Raw genomic sequence first — 18,032 nt, 5'->3', positions numbered from 1 at the left:
GGTGAGTGTACACATACGATTTATAAAAAGTCCTTTTATTAAATCCCATTAAAAAGGCAAGCAAGTCAAATGAAGCCTATTATACTGCCAAAACTGCCCTGACCCATGCATTATGTAGTCAGTGCAGTATACACCGATCAGCCATAACATTAAAACCACCTGCCTAATATTGTGTAGGTCCTCGTGCCACCAAAGCAGCGCCAAAACAGGTCTGGTGCTGTATCGGCAGCACGAGGGGGACCTACACAATATTAGGCAGGTGGTTTTAATGTTGTGGCTGATTGGTGTATAGTGGCTTTCTTTGCTTTTCTTGTCTTTTTAATGGGGTTTTATAAAGGGTCTCATTCAAAAGTCAAAACGGCGTAAGATGCGATTTCACGCCTTTTTAGGTCCACCTTTAAGAGCCCTCCCAGTACCTGATAACGACTGTAGACTCACACTGTTTGTATGCCTGTCTCAGTGCCCGTGTGTGTGTGTGTGTTGAGGAGAAGGGACACTTGAGCGTCCCCCGGCAAACGAAGCGTTATAGCGGTCGCCGCCTCGTGCCAGTTTCCGTTCTTTTCTCCGGTTGCTGGGCGCCAAGACAAACTCACGCTCTGTTTAACTAGAACATAATTTCTGACGCGCGTAAATATTTGCTCGGAAAACAGACTTACCAGGAGCGATGGGTATAAATACGCGAACCGCTAATTGTCCATAACGCGAAACAGACAGCAAGACTTCACAAGTGACATTCATCGAGTAGGCTATTATACGGTAAGAGAACTCACTGGATACATTTATAACGCTTTCTTTCTTTCTTTCTTTCTTTCTTTCTTTCTTTCTTTCTTTCTTTCTTTCTTTCCAACAACTTTCAATATATCAAAACAAAAGCACACCCTTCCCCCAATTAAAAATATTAATTATAACAATTATTTTTTTAACCTTATTTTTATGAATGTTACATAATAGATATTACTAGAGAGGGATATATTCTGACCCAGCAAACACAACCAATTCCTAACATTCTGGGTACGTTCTCTTTAGGTTCTACTTTTTTTATATAACCATAAACGTTCCCAGAATGTTGCAGGGAGGTTTTTGTAGGATAACATAAAAATAACTTATACAGAACGTTTTCTAATGTTCTTCTTCTTCTTCTTTTTCTTCTTCTTCTTCTTCTTTAAGTTTTATTTTATAACCATAAACTAACGCTCCCAGAATGTGTCAGGGAGGTTTTTGTGGAACAAACTGAAAAGAACTTATACAGAACGTATTCTAATGGTTATTTTTAGGTTTTATAACCATAAACCAACGTTATAAAAATAAAACCTAAAAATAACCATTAGAAAACGTTCTGCATAAATTATTTTTATGTTGTTAATCAAGAACATCCCTGACACATTCTGAGAACATTATTTTATGGTTTTCAGAACACTGCAGAGAGGTTTTTGTAGAACAACCTAAAAAACTTATACAGAACGTTTTCCAATGTTTTTATTTTATTTATTATTATTTTTTTTAAAGTTTATTTTTATAACCATAAACTAATGTTCCCAGAAATTGTCAGGGAGGTTTTTGTAGGATAACCTAAAAAGAACTTATACAGAACGTTTTCTAATTTTGATTTTATTTTTTTATTTTTTAAGTTTATTTTTATAACCATAAACTAATGTTCCCAGAAATTGTCAGGGAGGTTTTTGAAGAACAAACTAAAAAGAACTTATACAGAACGTTTTCTAATGGTTATTTTTAGGTTTTATAACCATAAACTAACGTTCCCATAATGTTGCAGGGAGGTTTTTGTAGGACAACCTTAAAAGAATTTATACAGAACGTTTTCAAATGGTTATTTTTAAGTTTTGTAACCATAAACTAACGTTATAAAAATAAAACCTTATTATAATATAACCTTACAAAGAATGTTTTCTATTTGTTATTTTTCAGTTTTATATTTATAACCATAAAATAATGTTTCCAGAACATGTTAGGGAGGTTTTTTGTGTGACAACCTAGTAAGACTTATAAAAAATGTTCTAATGGTTATTTAAAAACAAACAAACAAAAAAAAACAATTCACACTTTTCACACTATTATTTTTCATGAACGTTGCAGAGAAGTTTATAGACAACAATGATTAATTTTAGTCCAGTACAGCATGTTCAAATGTATATGTATAATTATATATAATAATAATGAATTAATTTGGACACTTACCTCTACCTATTCATACACATATATTTAAAATATTACAAAACATTACATTTGTTCCCCCTCACAGCCCCAACATGGGATAGGTGGGCGTAAGTGTGTGTATTTAATATTATTTTGCTTGAATCTCATTTTGCTAGATAGCATTTTGAACCATGCATTGTGCTTTCAAATAATTTCCTCCGTAGGATGGCAGCAACCGTGATCAGGACGCTGAGCCATTTTGGTTTGGCAAGACCCCTCCAGCCCTGGTTCTTTCCTGTGGAGGATGAGGAAGAGACCGAAGAAGAGTATGAAGAGGAGCTGATAGAGGAGGTTGAAGACAGTCTGGAAGAGAAAGAGGATACAGTGTCCGGTGAGTCTCAAGAGGAAGTGCCATGCAGTTGTGATTCCTCCCCCAATAACACTGAGATGACCAACCAACTATTGCGGTTTGCCGAGCTCATTAGCAATGATGTGCAACGCTATTTTGGGCGAAGCCAAGACCCTGATGCCTGTGACATTTATGCAGAGAGACCATGTGCAAAAATTGGGGGCCGTCAGCGCTACTATGCTGACTTCATTAAAGTAGCATCCTCAGGGCAAGGGGAAGAGCCAGAGTCGCTCGGGCCCCTTGCAGAGCTCTTTCAAGATGCTCAAAGAAAGGGGCGCGGTCTTCCCATGAGTCAACGCCGCCTACCAATCAGCTTTTGGACAGAGCCACTCTCACACCAATTAGATGTGTTAAATGATTCAAACACACCAGAGAAATCACTCAGTATGAGCAACACTGCAGAGAGCTCCCTTAACATCAACACATCATTGAGCATGTATAATAACACAAATGTCTGCACCATGGCCAGCTCCAATATCTCAGGGACTCTCAGTAGCTCAAGCACACCAGATTTCAGTGATTTACTTGCTCACTGGCCAATGGACAGAGACAATACCAGTGAATTTACCTGTGACTTCTTGCTTTAACAGACTCTGATACATACAACATACAGTCCTCTACAGTGAAGAAATGTTAACCTGAAAATGTGCCTCATATCTAAATTTACTGGTTTTATTCAAGACAAAAAAAAGTAAAAATAAAAATAAAAATAAAATAGTATTTAAGATCACTAAATCAACCTAAATTTATTAAGTTACACAAATCAGGCAGATATAGATCATTCAGTTAACAATTGCAGGTTACCAGTTTTTACATTGTGTACTGCCATCAATTCTATTCTTTATCAGTATGTTTGTACATTTTTGGATCCTAATTTACTTAATTTTTTGGATGTGTGTGTGTATGCATTTTCCAGTACAAGCCTCTCAACATCCTTAAAACAAGATCAGTTTGCTTTAAGAAGCATAATTGCATAATATATTACTGTAAGACTTGTGTTCAGAGAATGTATCTTGCATACAGGATGTTGAGTAAGTGCATTCTGTCTATTTGTTGTCATTTTGTTCCAGATGTTTTAAGCATAAATATAAAGTTGCATGTAATAATGATCTATCTATGAATTGACACACTAAACTAACTCCGCAATTTCCACATAAACATAGGCAGAGAATTAGGCTGTATCATTTATAATAGTTTTAAAGCTACAGGTAAATAAAGGTTAAACATGATTGGCAACTTAATAGCCAATCCTGGATCTCACACATACAGTGCAATTAAATACAGATACACATTTTGAATATGTGTATACCATGCTTAAGTCTACATTTGTGCATGTTTTCCTCTTTTTTTATATATATAGTTTTAGATTAATTCATACTGTACATCTCAGTTGTTACTAAAATTAATAAAAACATATTGTGAAAAAGGGAGCCATAGCTCAAGAAACTGTAAATGTGTCTGTGTTTCTTTTTTCAGCTCTGTGTGAGTGCTTACATGTACTGGAAAAAGAGTAACTCAGAGCATGTGGACAGAAAGATCAGCTAGGGACACAAGGTTTGGTCATTGCTAATTCACACACATATATTGATCTTTAAATGTTTAACCCAAGAATGCATAACTAAACTTTTCCCCTATAATGCATATTTGGGGATCCAATTAGATGCATAAACTAAAAGTAATTAGATGCCCGGATTAAAAAAAAAAAAAAACAAATAAAAAAAAATGTCTATAGAAATGAATATAAACAAAGAATGGCTTTCATATTAGTCAATATTCAGTTAAGAAAGAAAGAATGAAAGAAAGATAGAGTAAAGTATAGGCATGTTCAGGACACTAAGTGTTATGAATTTCTTACGTTGATATATTTGCATATAATCTAATGCTAATTTTCTCTTCTGCAACGGCACACTTTCAGAGCACATGCGAAGTGCCAAGTAAGACCAGTAGATTTGCACCACGCATGCTTTCCAATGATTCGTCACTGTCAGCAGTCTCTTATCAGCACCAGGGTTGCAGACAGCAGTTTGGTACAGGCTAATTTCAGCACCATTCCTCCACAGTCCCCCTAACCCAACAGATTGACCATGAGGCTTTTACACATCCTAGGTTTCACCCTCTTGATCTGTGCCCTGTGTGTGAGGGCAGAGGAGGTAAAAGTTGAAGAGGGCAGCCCTGAAGATGTAGCAGAACCAGAGGAAAAAGAAAAGACAGACGAAATTACAGAGGAAAAAGAAAAGACAGACGAAATTACAGAGGAAAAAGACGTTTTGGTCCTTCATAGTGTCAACTTTGATAGAGCTCTAAGAGAGAACAAATATCTGCTTGTGGAATTTTGTAAGTAGCCTATTTCTTTCCTTATATATTCAGTAGTTAACATGCTTAGGCAGTGCTACTGATGGTAATTCTGATCTTTGTCTGATCAGCGTAAACTAACAAATGGTCATGCATGCAAAACTTTTAAGTGGAAATGTGAAACAGTTGCCAATTCAAGAAAAAAGTAGTTTTATATTTAATTGTATGCATCTAACTCATGTTCATATCAGTAAGAAACATAAACATGTTCAAAGTTTGCCAGCTAGGCTTGACATATCATCCACTGAGAGAGCAGATGTTAATTTTCCCACAGTTGAAGGGGGGCAAGTTCTGCAAATTTTCACAACACTGTATTGCTTGATTTAAGCAGGTTAAAGTATGAAGGTGAAAATAATTTACAGGGATTTTTACATTCATACTTTCACTTGTCTTTCAAAAACAAAAGATGCTCCTTGGTGTGGTCACTGTCGTACTCTGGAGCCCATCTACGCTGAGGTGGCTGGACTACTGAAAAAAGAGTCTTCTGCCATAAGATTAGCCAAAGTGGATGCGATAGAAGAAAGGGACCTTGCTGAGGAGTTCGACGCCAACAGCTTTCCGACGATTAAGTTCTTAAAAGACGGCAACAGACAAAACGCCACAGATTTTTCCGGTAATTTATTTATTTGTTTGGTTTGTTTGGATGCTTAAAGGTGTCATGACATGAAGAATAAAATTTTCCTTGATCTTTTGACATATAAGAGGTCATTATACTATAAAAACCTACTGTAAGTTTCAGAACTCAAAACTTTCTCCTCACTGCAAAAAGAGAATTTGTTGAAACCAAGCAGCCAAAGCAACTTGTTCTCTACTTCCTCCACATTGTGATGTCACACTATGGTAGACATTTGCATCTGACCGCCTCCACAACAACACATCAGTGCCTACTTTACTTTTAATCATTTTCATAGCCAGCCCAGTAGCGGTGAGCATTGAGATGGCAAGTTGAGAGAGCAGGTCAGTCAAGAGCAGAGAGACAATTATAACAGTAGGTGTTAACTATCAATTCTTAAAGGAGAAACAGCATTAAAACTGGGTTGTTTCTCACCGAGGGTCAGAATGAGGGTGGAAAATGATCATGTTTTACAAATACGTGACTGTTTTTTGTGCAAAAAACTTTACTGATATTATAAGTGAAGCTTTAGGAAAATATTACAATAATAAAATAAGGCACGTCATAACCCCTTTAATGTAATTTTCATACAATAAGATCTGAGGGAGTGTATAGACACAGGCTTATATGCATTATATGGTAATTTGTACAGGAAAGCGAACTGTTAAGGGTATCACAAAGTGGCTTGAGCGTCACACGGGGCCCAGCGCTTCTGTTCTTGATGATGTGAAGAGCACAGAGGCACTTCTGGACTTACATGATGTGATTGTGGTTGGATTCTTCCAGGTAAATCATCTATTTTCTGCATAAGGTAACTGACTTTTAATATTCAATAATACCTGATTCATAAGGGTGAATTTCACAAAAACACGTCTGGGTCATATTTCTATGTATATATATATATATATATATATATATATATATATATATATATATATATATATATATATATATATATATATATATATATATACACACTGGCAGCCAAAAGTTTGGAATAATGTACAGATTTTGCTGTTTTCCTGACTATACATTGTGATCAGTTGAATGCCACTTTGGTGAATAAAAGTACCAATTTCTTTCCATAAGAGCAAAATCTGTACATTATTCCAAACTTTTGGCCGCCAGTATATATATATATATATATATATATATATATATTGCATTAAACCATGAACCCTTTAATCACTTTCCCCCCCAATTCTTATTTCTGTAATGTGTCCAAATGTTTATTTTTTATTTTATTTTATTTTATTTTATTATTTTTTGTAATGCTTATTATTCTTAATGATGAATTTCATTAGTTCCTCATTCCTAAAGAAAATGAGCCTGATCGGACACAATTATTGTTTTGTTGTTATTAAAATGTGCATAAATTAAAGGCAGCGCTACAAATACTATGATGCATACAGAAAATGCTTTACAATTTTAATAATATTAAGTTTGATTTTGGGATAGAATATGACCCAGATATGTTCTTGACAGGCTTCACGAAATTCACCCATAACGGAAATATGAGTGTCAGTTCATCCGACATCTAAATGTCATTGTTCCTGCACTAGAACTTTGACATTGGAGATTTAAGTTGGTGTTGGTTATCTTCAATGTTAGTTCAACATTTTATTTTTCCTCTCTCTTTCTGTATCAGGATCTGGAGGGGGATAATGCAAAGACGTTCTATGATGTAACCTTAACAGTAATGGATGTAAACTTTGGCATCACAAGCAACACAGAGCTTTTCAAGAAGTATGATGTACAGAGTGATTCTGTGGTACTCTTCAAGAAGGTACTTATTTTATTTTATTTTAAAAGGACATGTGATCCTAGTACTAGTTAATGTGTGACTGTTGGTTACATACAAAAATAAAAAGCAAATTAAAAGGCAGTTACGGAGGCATTTGTATTATAAATTGAGTTTGTTCAGCTCTGTACCCCACCCCACCATGTCCCATTTTGTATGAATGTTTCAGTTTGATGATAAGCGAGCAGATATGCCAATCTCTGAGGAAGGCAAGCTGGACAAAGGGGAGCTTATTTCCTTCATCAATTCTAATCGTATGGAACTTGTCATTCCATTTGATGAGGAGGTAACACTTAATAACTAGATTTGCATTATCATTGCTTTGTAAACCATTACCTGAAAGGCAGCAAATGAATAGTTAACGTTTTAGGTAAGTTTTAGGCTTGAATTCTGAGCAAATGAAAAGCTTCACCAGATTAAACTTTGCCATTGTCTTGACACTCAATGTACGTCTTTTTTTTCTTTTGTCTGCACACAAGACAAGACAAACACAAGAGGCACTAAAACAACAATTACTTTTGTACTTTTTGCCTTGATCCTTACACAATGCTATCTTATTAGATTTAAACACTTTTACTTTAGTGCAAAACTTGTAAGGCGATACATTTTAACATTAGTATTACAGTGCATCCGGAAAGTATTCACAGTGCTTCACTTTTTCCACATTTTGTTATGTTACAGCCTTATTCCAAATTGGATTAAATTCATTATTTTCCTCAAAATTCTACAAACAATACCCCATAATGACAACATGAAAGAAGTTTGTTTGAAATCTTTGCAAATTTATTAAAAATAAAAAAACGAAAAAAATCACATGTATGTAAGTATTCACAGCCTTTGCCATGACACTCAAAATTGAGCTCAGGTGCATCCTGTTTCCACTGATCATCCTTGAGATGTTTCTACAACTTGATTGGAGTCCACCTGTGGTAAATTCAGTTGACTGGACATGATTTGGAAAGGCACACACCTGTCTATATAAGGTCCCACAGTTAACAGTGCATGTCAGAGCACAAACCAAGCCATGAAGTCCAGGGAATTGTCTGTAGACCTCTGAGACAGGATTGTATCGAGGCACAGATCTGGGGAAGGGTACAGAAACATTTCTGCAGCATTGAAGGTCCCAATGAGCACAGTGGCCCCCATCATCCGTAAATGGAAGAAGTTTGGAACCACCAGGACTCTTCCTAGAGCTGGCCGCCCGGCCAAACTGAGCGATCGGGGGAGAAGGGCCTTAGTCAGGGAGGTGACCAAGAACCCGATGGTCACTCTGACGGAGCTCCAGCATATCTCTGTGGAGAGAGGAGAACCTTCCAGAAGAACAACCATCTCTGCAGCACTCCACCAATCAGGCCTGTATGGTAGAGTGGCCAGACGGAAGCCACTCCTCAGTAAAAGGCACATGACGGCCCGCCTGGAGTTTTCCAAAAGGCACCTGAAGGACTCTCAGACCATGAGAAACAAAGATTGAACTCTTTGGCCTGAATGGCAAGCGTCATGTCTGGAGGAAACCAAGCACCGCTCATCACCTGGCTAATACCATCCCTACAGTGAAGCATGGTGGTGGCAGCATCATGCTGTGGGGATGTTTTTCAGCGGCAGGAACTGGGAGACTAGTCAGGATCGAGGGAAAGATGAATGCAGCAATGTACAGAGATATCCTTGATGAAAACCTGCTCCAGAGCGCTCTGGACGTCAGACTGGGGCGAAGGTTCATCTTCCAACAGGAAGAGCCCAGACTTGAACCTGATTGAACATCTCTGGAGAGATGTGAAAATGGCTGTGCACCGACACTCCCCATCCAACCTGATGGAGCTTGAGAGGTCCTGCAAAGAAGAATGGGAGAAACTGCCCAAAAATAGGTGTGCTAAGCTTGTAGCATCATACTCAAAAAGACTTGAGGCTGTAATTGGTGCCAAAGGTGCTTCCACAAAGTATTGAACAAAGGCTGTGAATACTTATGTACATGTGATTTTTTTTATTTTTTATTTATTTTTTTAAAAAATTTGCAAAGATTTCAAACAAACTTCTTTCACGTTGTCATTATGGGGTATTGTTTGTAGAATTGAGGAAAATAATGAATTTAATCCATTTTGGAATAAGGCTGTAACATAACAAAATGTGGAAAAAGCGAAGCGCTGTGAATACTTTCCGGATGCACTGTACATAACCAATTACATTTAAAACCTTGTTCCAGTGAGAAGAAATTGTGCAGTAGCTCAGCTGAAAGCGTGTTGAATTTGTGATGCAAAGGATGCAGTTGCTTAAACTCGACAGAGCATTAACCTCAACAACCACATCTGTTTGGGAGAAAATTTAACTCCCTTTTAGAACCACTCAGTGGACATTTCACCATGGAACTTTCGCGATACGTGTAAGAAACAACGTAATATTATATTTTGCAAATATGTCGCCCCAGTAATTTTCATATGATCAGGTTCAAGCAAAGTTTGAATGGAGTCTGTACATTAAGCAGTTCAGGTTGAATTAATTGCAGAAGTTTAATACCTGGAGTTAGAAATTATTACAACCCTCTTACCATGTTTGACGAATATCAATACAAAACTGCCTTGCAAGCACTGTAATAATAATGAGACCAACCATCTAACCAATTATTAAATACTAATATCTAGCTTGTTCATCCATTTTTACAATCTACTTCCATGTTCTCTCCCCAGAATGCAGAATTAATTTTTAGCTCTAAGGTCCATAATCACATCCTTCTATTCATCAATTCAACTGTGAAATCCCACAATGAAGTACTAGAGGATTTTAGAGTTGTCGCCAGTGAGTTTAAGGATAAAGTGAGTTTTTCAACAATTTACATATACACATTTTATTTAATCTATCGATTAAAGTTCCTACATGTAATTTTTAGTACAGAATCAATTCATTTGGTTTTAGATCACTACTAGATATATATATATTTTTGGAAGCCTTTCAAATTTTGTCATGCTCACAAATGTGTGTATATATGCAGGTACTCTTCATCTTGATAGATGTTTTGTCTGACAGAGTGGGTCACGTGCTGAAGTATTTCAGTCTATCTGAAAATGATATTCCTATAGTTCGCCTCATCAACACTGACACAGTGCTGAAATATGCAATGGATGAATCAACCGTCAACACAGACACACTGAGAACATTTTGCCAGGGTGTCCTGGATGGTACCATCAAGGTGGGTAACTGTTCTTCTAACCAATCATTTTTTTATTCACAGCACCTGCACAATATATATATATATATATATATATATATATATATACTGTATATATGTAGCTAGTAATGATAAAATTTTACCCCACACTTATGCTGCGTTCCATGTAAAGTCAGATGCCAGATATTCCAACTTGATATCTTCCAATTCTGACCACAAAGATGTTCCATTGCCCTTCATATTCACCTTATGCTTCAGAGAAACTAGCACGCAGCCATCTTGACACTTTTTGTCTCTGAACTTCCGGTCTGGCGGTAGCTATAGATGTAGTGGTCTTGATGTCAAAGTGTAATTAGCTGGCGAAGTGGATTTACAGGTTATAGAGTTGTCAAAAGCTATCATGAGTATTTTAAAGTGTTCAGGGGATGTCATAAAAACTGGAAGCAGAGCAGGGAGATTTTAAAACAAGAGTGCTTCATTCATAAATACACAAGATTCTACCTTCACGCTGTGGACATACTGGTATTCTTCTGTGCTCATGAAACTCCCCTAAAAATTAAGCAGAATTACACATATAATAATTAAACGCTTGTATCATAAAAAAGTGCAGTGTGTCATAGCTGTCTGAATGTGATCTGCCAGGTCCATTTTACCTCTGCGGGTGTCGGAAAAAACGAACATTTAGAGTGACAGAATAAACAACAGTTACTGACATGCGACATCTCCCATCAGACATATTTGCAGCAATTCAAATTTGTTTATCTTTTCCTGTGGCACTATTGATAATGCATTGCATAAAACAGCTCAGAGACATGAGTTCTGGTCCTGCACTGAAACAAGAAAGTTATCACGTTTATTTAATCAATAATGACTGCGATTTGGAGGTTGCATTTTCACTGTATGATAAAATTTTACTCTACTGATGGTTAGGTTTAGTGTTAGGCATATGGTTAACAAAATATGCATTCCTGGTGACTGTATTAAATGATTCAACTTTTCAACTTGTTTATATCACCCCTCTGTGGACATTTTATCCACAAAATGGAGCCTATGCATGCCCATACTGTACGTTCAACAACACTTCCTGCCTTGACCAATGGGGGCAGTGTTTTGAATTTCGGTAAGCACAGACCAATCTCAGCTGAAGTACCTACTGTCATCGAATTCACAGTGAGATAAGTTTAATTCAAAAGTAGCTGTCTACTCTGACAAAATAACTTTTTTTGTGAGCAACATATAAATTATGCAAATGTAATTGTATTATAGTAGATATGTCACCATTGACTGCTTTTTTAGGGCTCTTAACAGCAATGAATAGACTTATGCAAAGTTCTTATATAGAGTGATCAATCACATGCATTTACACCTCAGGTGATCGCTTGGCTCAACAAAAAAAACAAAACAAACAAAAAAAAAATCAGTCTGACTCTGCGTTCCATTCAACTCAAAATAGGGGGAAAGTAAGTTTCCAACTTACTACTCGGAAAAATGCAATGGAACGCCATTTGAAGTCGGACTTCCTACTTGGAAACTTGTGCGGAAATCCTCAATCAATCCGATTTTGCAGAGATGCGGGTTCATGACATCACACAAACATGTCGGTACCTAGGGAGATATAGAATGTTTATGATAAACATTCACTTTTAGGGAGTATTCGGGAAACCTGTTAGAAAACACTCATTTTTGCTATTCTATTAGGTGATACTAGCACAGACACACTTCACCTTGTAGATGTTCTGTAAGCATACTGAATGTTATGTTGTTATTTTCTGAGACAAATCAATCCGATTTCATAGAGATGTGGGTGCATGACATCACACAAACATGTCCCAGGGAGGTATAGAAAGTTTACGATAAACATTCACTTTTAAGCAAATACATGATAGTAAAACTTGCTTAGCCAACATTTGCAGATTAAGAGTATGAATTATATTCTTTTTTTTGATAATCATACATCTGTAGAACAAATGCTAGCATTCCATAATGTAATTTTTCCTCCACAATTTAGTTGCTAGAAGACATCTATGCTATGGTGACAATTTATTACCTGCTAAGCTAACAGGAACTTTGCAGTTTTGTTTCCCTATACATCATCTTCCGAACATCAAACAATGGTATGCTTTTATGATCGGAGATTGGAGATATCAAGTCGGAATATTCCACATCCAACTTTGAATGGAACGCAGTATGAGGCAAAGATGGCAGCTGCCATATTAGTGTGATATCATACGACCACATCTTTGAAAATTGGATTTGTGGATTTTCACACTAGTTTCCAAGTTGGAAGTCCAACTTCAAGTGGCATCCTACTGCAAAGAAAGAATATGGAAATTCTGACTTTCAAAGTTGAATGGATCAAAACAATATTCTAATATTGAGCATGCTTTTGAATCTGCCTAATAAACAAACTAATATAAAACCTGCACTTCCATCTAGCCCAATTTGAAGAGTCAAGAAATTCCTGAGGATTGGGACAAGAATCCAGTTAAAGTCCTTGTAGGGAAGAACTTCAACGAAGTGGCTTTTGATGAAACAAAGAATGTCTTTGTGGAATTTTGTAAGTGAGCAGTTTATCTTCTCATATTCAAACATAGTATTTATTTCTGACACTAACATATGTTTCCTTCTAACAGATGCTCCATGGTGTGGCCACTGTAAGGAGCTGACCCCTGTCTGGGACAAGTTGGGCGAGAAGTACAAAGACCATGAGAACATAATTATTGCAAAAATGGATGCCACAGAAAACGAAGTGGAGGAGGTCTCTATACAGGGATTCCCAACCATTAAATACTTTCCTGCTGTGGCTGAAAAGAAGGTCAACAAACAGACACAAACACACACTATTAAACTTAAATGTGAAGTCTGTGGCTATCTTTTTGTTCGACCAATAGCACATAAGGGAGTATTCGGGGAAACCTGTTAAAAAAAACCCTGCAATTTTATGAGGTGATACTAGCGCAGACACACTTCACCTTAGAGATGTTCTGTAAGCAGACTGAATGTTATATTGTTATTTTCTGAGGTAAATCAAATAATACTTTTCCTGTTGTCCTTTTTTAAGTACAACTGGTATTTGTTGCATAAGGTATTGCATATCGGAATTCATACATTGTGAAATTAAACATGACTTTGAAGGTACTAACAAATGCTTTCAAAATACAGATGGTTGACTATAATGGACAGAGGGATTTGGAGACTTTCACAAAGTTTCTGGACAATGGTGGAGTGTTACCAGAAGAAGAGGATAAAGATGATGATGACAATGATGACGATGAGGTAATGTTTATCTAATCTGTTGTTAGGAGCAACAGAAAACTGTTTGTGTCACTTTCATAGCATTTATACCTGGAAAAGTAAAAACTGAAGAAAGTAAAAATATTTCTTTAGTAATACACAGCTGATGTGTCTCAAACCCTCTTCTTGCTTTTCAGGTGTCGAATGAATCGACAGAAAAGTCACCAAAATCTACCAATGAAACCAGCAAGGATGAGCTGTAAACAACAAGGCATAAATTAACTGATTGGTGCTGAACCAATTCAGTGTGAGATCTATGCAACACGTTTTATCACAAATTAATGTCATTTTCTCAGCACTGGACTATACCTGACTAATTTGAATAAAACTGACTTAATAATGTGTGGAAGTTTAATTTATGGTCATGGTCAGTTATTAATTTATGTGGAGAGCTGTGGCTTAGGATAAATTACTGTTGTGGTGTAGAAGAGTTTATGGGTTAATCTCACAAAACATATCAAGACCATGTCCGGGTCAAATGTCGGCCCAACATCAACTAGGAGATGATTTTTGTTTTATGACCATTAAGATTTTTTGTACACATTTAAGCACATTTGCCCCCAAATTCAGTCATCAGACCAAGCGACCCTCTTCACTGCTCCAAGGTCCAGTTCCGACGCTCGCGTGCCCATTGTAAGTGCTTTCGGCGCTGGACAGGGGTCATCATGGGCACTCTTTTTGAAAGACATACATATGGTCAGTCATAAGGAAGGATGTTATACTATGTCATTACTCATTCGTGGCAAGTATTTGTTGGCAAGCCATCGCCCGGTGTCTGTGTTACCTGTTTTGTGTATGATTGTCCTGATTGTGTGCTTATTTGCACAAAAAGCTGCATCAGTTTTGGTTTATTATCATCATCTCCTTATTAATATCCGCACCTCCATAATGAATCGTGATGGCTGGAATTCCGGACAATCCCAGATCCTCCGTTTTGAACTTGGATACCGGCGGACATATGTCGCCTAGCAGACTGTATTTACCACAGAAGAAAACGCCTCAGAAAGAGGGTAACGAGGGGTGGTGTTTTGGTCCAAGTAAGGAGACGTTTCTGCGCTCCCTCTGGAATCTGGGGTCTCGCGGGTCCGAGGTTCCCTGTCTCTGACTCATCTTGGTTGGTTCTTCTCTCTGCATTCTCTTGAACAAAGATATGTCAGTCTTGTTCCTGTTTTTCCAGTGCTATCATAAACGTCGAGGTCTAGGTGTGCATAAGTAAGGCTGCATCTCCGTAAAGGAGGAGTACATTTCTGTTATCGCTGAGGTTTGGATTATGTTCCGTTGTTGAAATCACAAGATGGCACTTCCTTACCGCGGTGTCGATCAACAGACTATACAACTGACAGTACCGATTCCGAAGTGAAGATGGCTTTAATTAATGTAAGATCTTTATCAAACAATCTTTTTATCTTTTTATAACTGAGACGTGGCTCCGTGATGGCGAACTTGGACCATTGTCTGAAGCATCACCCAATGGTTGTAACTTCGTGAGCACTCCAAGGACAATTGGTAGGGGTGGGGGTGTTGGCATTATTTTTAGAAATAATTTTAAATGTCGTTCATTAACTGTAGAAAGCTTTTCCAGTTTTGGAGTGCAATTGCTTAAGGTGGATGCATGTAGTTCTGTTCTTTTTGCACTCATATATAGACTCCTCAACTACAATAAGCTTTTCATACAGGAATTTTCTGATTTTTTATCTTCCATTGACAGGCTGCTGATCCTGGGTGATTTTAATATTCATGTGTGCTGTCCCTGTAAGCCTCTGGTTTTCCATGTGCATGGAAAATATACCATTGCCAGTTTTAATTGTTGCATTTACTTTGGTCACAAATGTAACCCATTAAGCACGGATGGGGCCTGCAAGAAAAAAAAAATGATCAAAATATTAATAACTACAGTCTTGACCAACACAAAATAGGTATCGTTTTAAATCTTAGAAGCTCTACTTTACAATGCATGTAGGCATTTTGACCAAAACTGAACAAGTGCTTTGAAATTTGCAGACAAATCAGAAGTGTTCCATTTAGATAATTTATTAGAAATTTTGCGCAGTACTTATTATTGTAATCCGTAAAAACACCAAACTAATCAAATAGTCATGTGTCATATGTTGTTGGAAAGCTCTCAAAGAGTAGAATACAACCAAGTTGTTTTACAAGTTTACAAAAGTATAGCAAGTAATAGCTAAGTATATGTCTTTGACATTTATGTTTCACGTGAACAGGTGTTGCTTATATGCCGCGATTTTGCATATAACTTCACGAAATACAATCAGAGCATAAAATTTCACATACAATTACTTAGAGGTGATTATCTTTAAAACGAGCCCACACACAAAGTAATCGGATGCATAGATCATTAGATAATTCACACAAAGCACAATGTGCACACAGCATCTGGCTATATAGCATCATGCTATCTGGCTACAAACACGTTAGCTTTCCTGGATCAGATGATGTCATTGTAAATGCTGTAGTGTCATGGAACGCTAAACCAATCGGATTGGGTTCAGATTGGTCCAATCAGTGGTGTAGGATCTTATGGGCGGAAGAATTATTAATTTCCATGCTGAATGACTTAAATCCAGGATCTACACGGATATTTACCTCCAAGTTATTAAAACTAAGACAAACAGGCCAGCAGTCACTCTGAACATTCCTCAAAGTCATACGTTTAAAGACTCTGCCAAGGAGTCTAGCTAAAACCCACAGCTGCCTAATGTTGACCGTCTTGAGAACAAAGAGAATTCTGTGGATGCCCCAAGACCCTCACCCCTAAAGGGCAGAGGTGATGGTCAGCATAAAACCTCATATGACTATTGACACAGAGATTGAACAGACTCACTGGATCTGAACTGCTGAACTTCTTAGCAGGACAGAAAACTAATGCTCTACTCATAACTTCAAATGTACAAAATGAACCTTTCAAGTGTATACACGCATCAGGATATCTCATCTTAAATCCAGGAACTTTGACACAATTGCAAAACTAACTTTTCTTGGGTTTTAACAATGCATATACATGTATTTTGAGCTATAATACTATTTCAAGAACAATCCCCGCCATGGAGGCTGTTCACGCTCTAATGACACAGCCCGGATGCCGTCTGGACCAGTGGCTTTACGGATATTCACCCGTCGGAAGTATCGGGTTACATCCGCTACAGAGATGGAGAGTGAACTAACCTCTGTAGCTTCGGCCGCGAGAGCTCTCTCCGTGAGGGCGGTGTTATTTCCCTCGAAACGAGCATAAAAAGTATGAGGATCGTCCTCTACATTTATTTGATGCAAAGTGATGACGTGTGATAAAGGTCTATCCACCTTATTTTGCAACAAGCGGTCGTATTTCGCGGTCACCTGCGAAAATTCCTGTGCAATTGGCTCATGGTAATAAATAACTATAAGGAGAATAACACAGGATATACTCTAGTGATGTGGGGTTATTGTCTATCACACAAGCACAGGATGTACAGCCGATTAATATATTAATATGCATCTAAATAGAGGATGATTTTCTAACAACTGCATTTATAGTAATTAGATCATTCAATTCCTGGTCTAAGGACCAATTATGAGAAACAGAAATGATTAGTTCACCTCTGGAATGTTCTTGTCCAAGTCGTTCGTTCTTTTGTCACGTGACAGCCAAATGTGCATAGCGTATACGGCTGTCATGTGACAAAAGAACGAACGACTCAGACCAGATGACTTGAGAGGTGAACTAATCATTTCTGTTTCCTGTACAGCGCCTATGCGGTTTTCATGTAACAAACGAATGGAGGTTGCGCAAAGCGTATTGCAAGCTTCATTTACCATCTCACATGTGGCTTTGGCTTACAACTGAACATTTAGCCCACTTCGTAGAAGTGGCCATTCAGCCTAAAAATACTGAGATATGATTTTTGGTCTATATCGCCAAGCCCTGTAGGTCCATACAATGCAAGTGAATGGTGGCCAGAACTTGGAAGCTCCAAAAAGCACATAAAGGCAGCATAAAAGTAATCCATACGTCTCCAGTGGTTAAATCCCTGTCTTCAGAAGTGATATGATAGGTGTGGATGAGAAACAGATCAATATTTAAGTCATTTTTTACCATAAAGCTCCACTTTTACTTTCACATCTGTAGGCTACATGTGGCGCCTGTTAAGTTTCACTTTAACATCTGAAAGTTAAAGTGGAGATTTATAGTAAAAAAAAAAAAAAAGCCAAAGACTTAAATATTGAACTGTCTCTCATCCACAGAGCTGAGATATTT

The 18,032-nt window shown here is 37.3% G+C and overlaps 2 protein-coding genes across 3 annotated transcripts; both read left to right on the top strand.

Annotated features, from left to right (window-relative positions):
- Window positions 1-427: 427 nt before the first annotated feature.
- LOC127444458 (protein PERCC1) lies at window positions 428-3,160 on the top strand. Its single transcript, XM_051703848.1, has 2 exons — window positions 428-756; window positions 2,379-3,160. Exon 2 carries the CDS (start codon window positions 2,380-2,382, stop codon window positions 3,148-3,150), a length of 771 nt encoding a protein of 256 aa, XP_051559808.1. The 5' UTR covers window positions 428-756; window position 2,379; the 3' UTR covers window positions 3,151-3,160.
- An 817-nt stretch (window positions 3,161-3,977) lies between these two features.
- On the top strand, window positions 3,978-14,124 carry pdia2 (protein disulfide isomerase family A, member 2). Of its 2 annotated transcripts, XM_051703842.1 has the most exons (13): window positions 3,978-4,117; window positions 4,479-4,590; window positions 4,670-4,897; window positions 5,322-5,528; window positions 6,181-6,314; window positions 7,177-7,314; window positions 7,499-7,615; window positions 10,008-10,133; window positions 10,310-10,507; window positions 12,923-13,043; window positions 13,120-13,301; window positions 13,649-13,762; window positions 13,918-14,124. In XM_051703842.1, the coding sequence occupies exons 2-13, from the start codon at window positions 4,524-4,526 to the stop codon at window positions 13,981-13,983; spliced, it is 1,698 nt and encodes a 565-aa protein (XP_051559802.1). In that variant the 5' UTR covers window positions 3,978-4,117; window positions 4,479-4,523; the 3' UTR covers window positions 13,984-14,124. The 2 variants fall into 2 exon arrangements, with proteins under 2 accessions (XP_051559802.1, XP_051559803.1); XM_051703843.1 differs by lacking the exons at window positions 3,978-4,117; window positions 4,479-4,590 and having other exon boundaries at window positions 4,602-4,897.
- Window positions 14,125-18,032: the final 3,908 nt, after the last annotated feature.

Source organism: Myxocyprinus asiaticus, chromosome 7 (assembly GCF_019703515.2).
Source record: "Myxocyprinus asiaticus isolate MX2 ecotype Aquarium Trade chromosome 7, UBuf_Myxa_2, whole genome shotgun sequence".
Taxonomy (NCBI): Eukaryota; Metazoa; Chordata; class Actinopteri; order Cypriniformes; family Catostomidae; genus Myxocyprinus; species Myxocyprinus asiaticus.
The sequence above is the reverse complement of the archived record's forward strand: the minus strand, read 5'-3'. Positions and strand labels throughout refer to the sequence as shown.

What these genes read in the sequence shown, in the direction of transcription:
- pdia2 (XM_051703842.1), top strand. Translation starts at nt 4,524, where the DNA reads ATGCTTTCCAATGATTCGTCACTGTCAGCAGTCTCTTATCAGCACCAG. An exon ending in TTGTGGTTGGATTCTTCCAG is followed by an intron (nt 6,315 to 7,176) that starts GTAAATCATCTA and finishes TTTCTGTATCAG; the next exon opens with GATCTGGAGGGGGATAATGC. An exon ending in ATGACAATGATGACGATGAG is followed by an intron (nt 13,763 to 13,917) that starts GTAATGTTTATC and finishes CTTGCTTTTCAG; the next exon opens with GTGTCGAATGAATCGACAGA.
- LOC127444458 (XM_051703848.1), top strand. Translation starts at nt 2,380, where the DNA reads ATGGCAGCAACCGTGATCAGGACGCTGAGCCATTTTGGTTTGGCAAGA.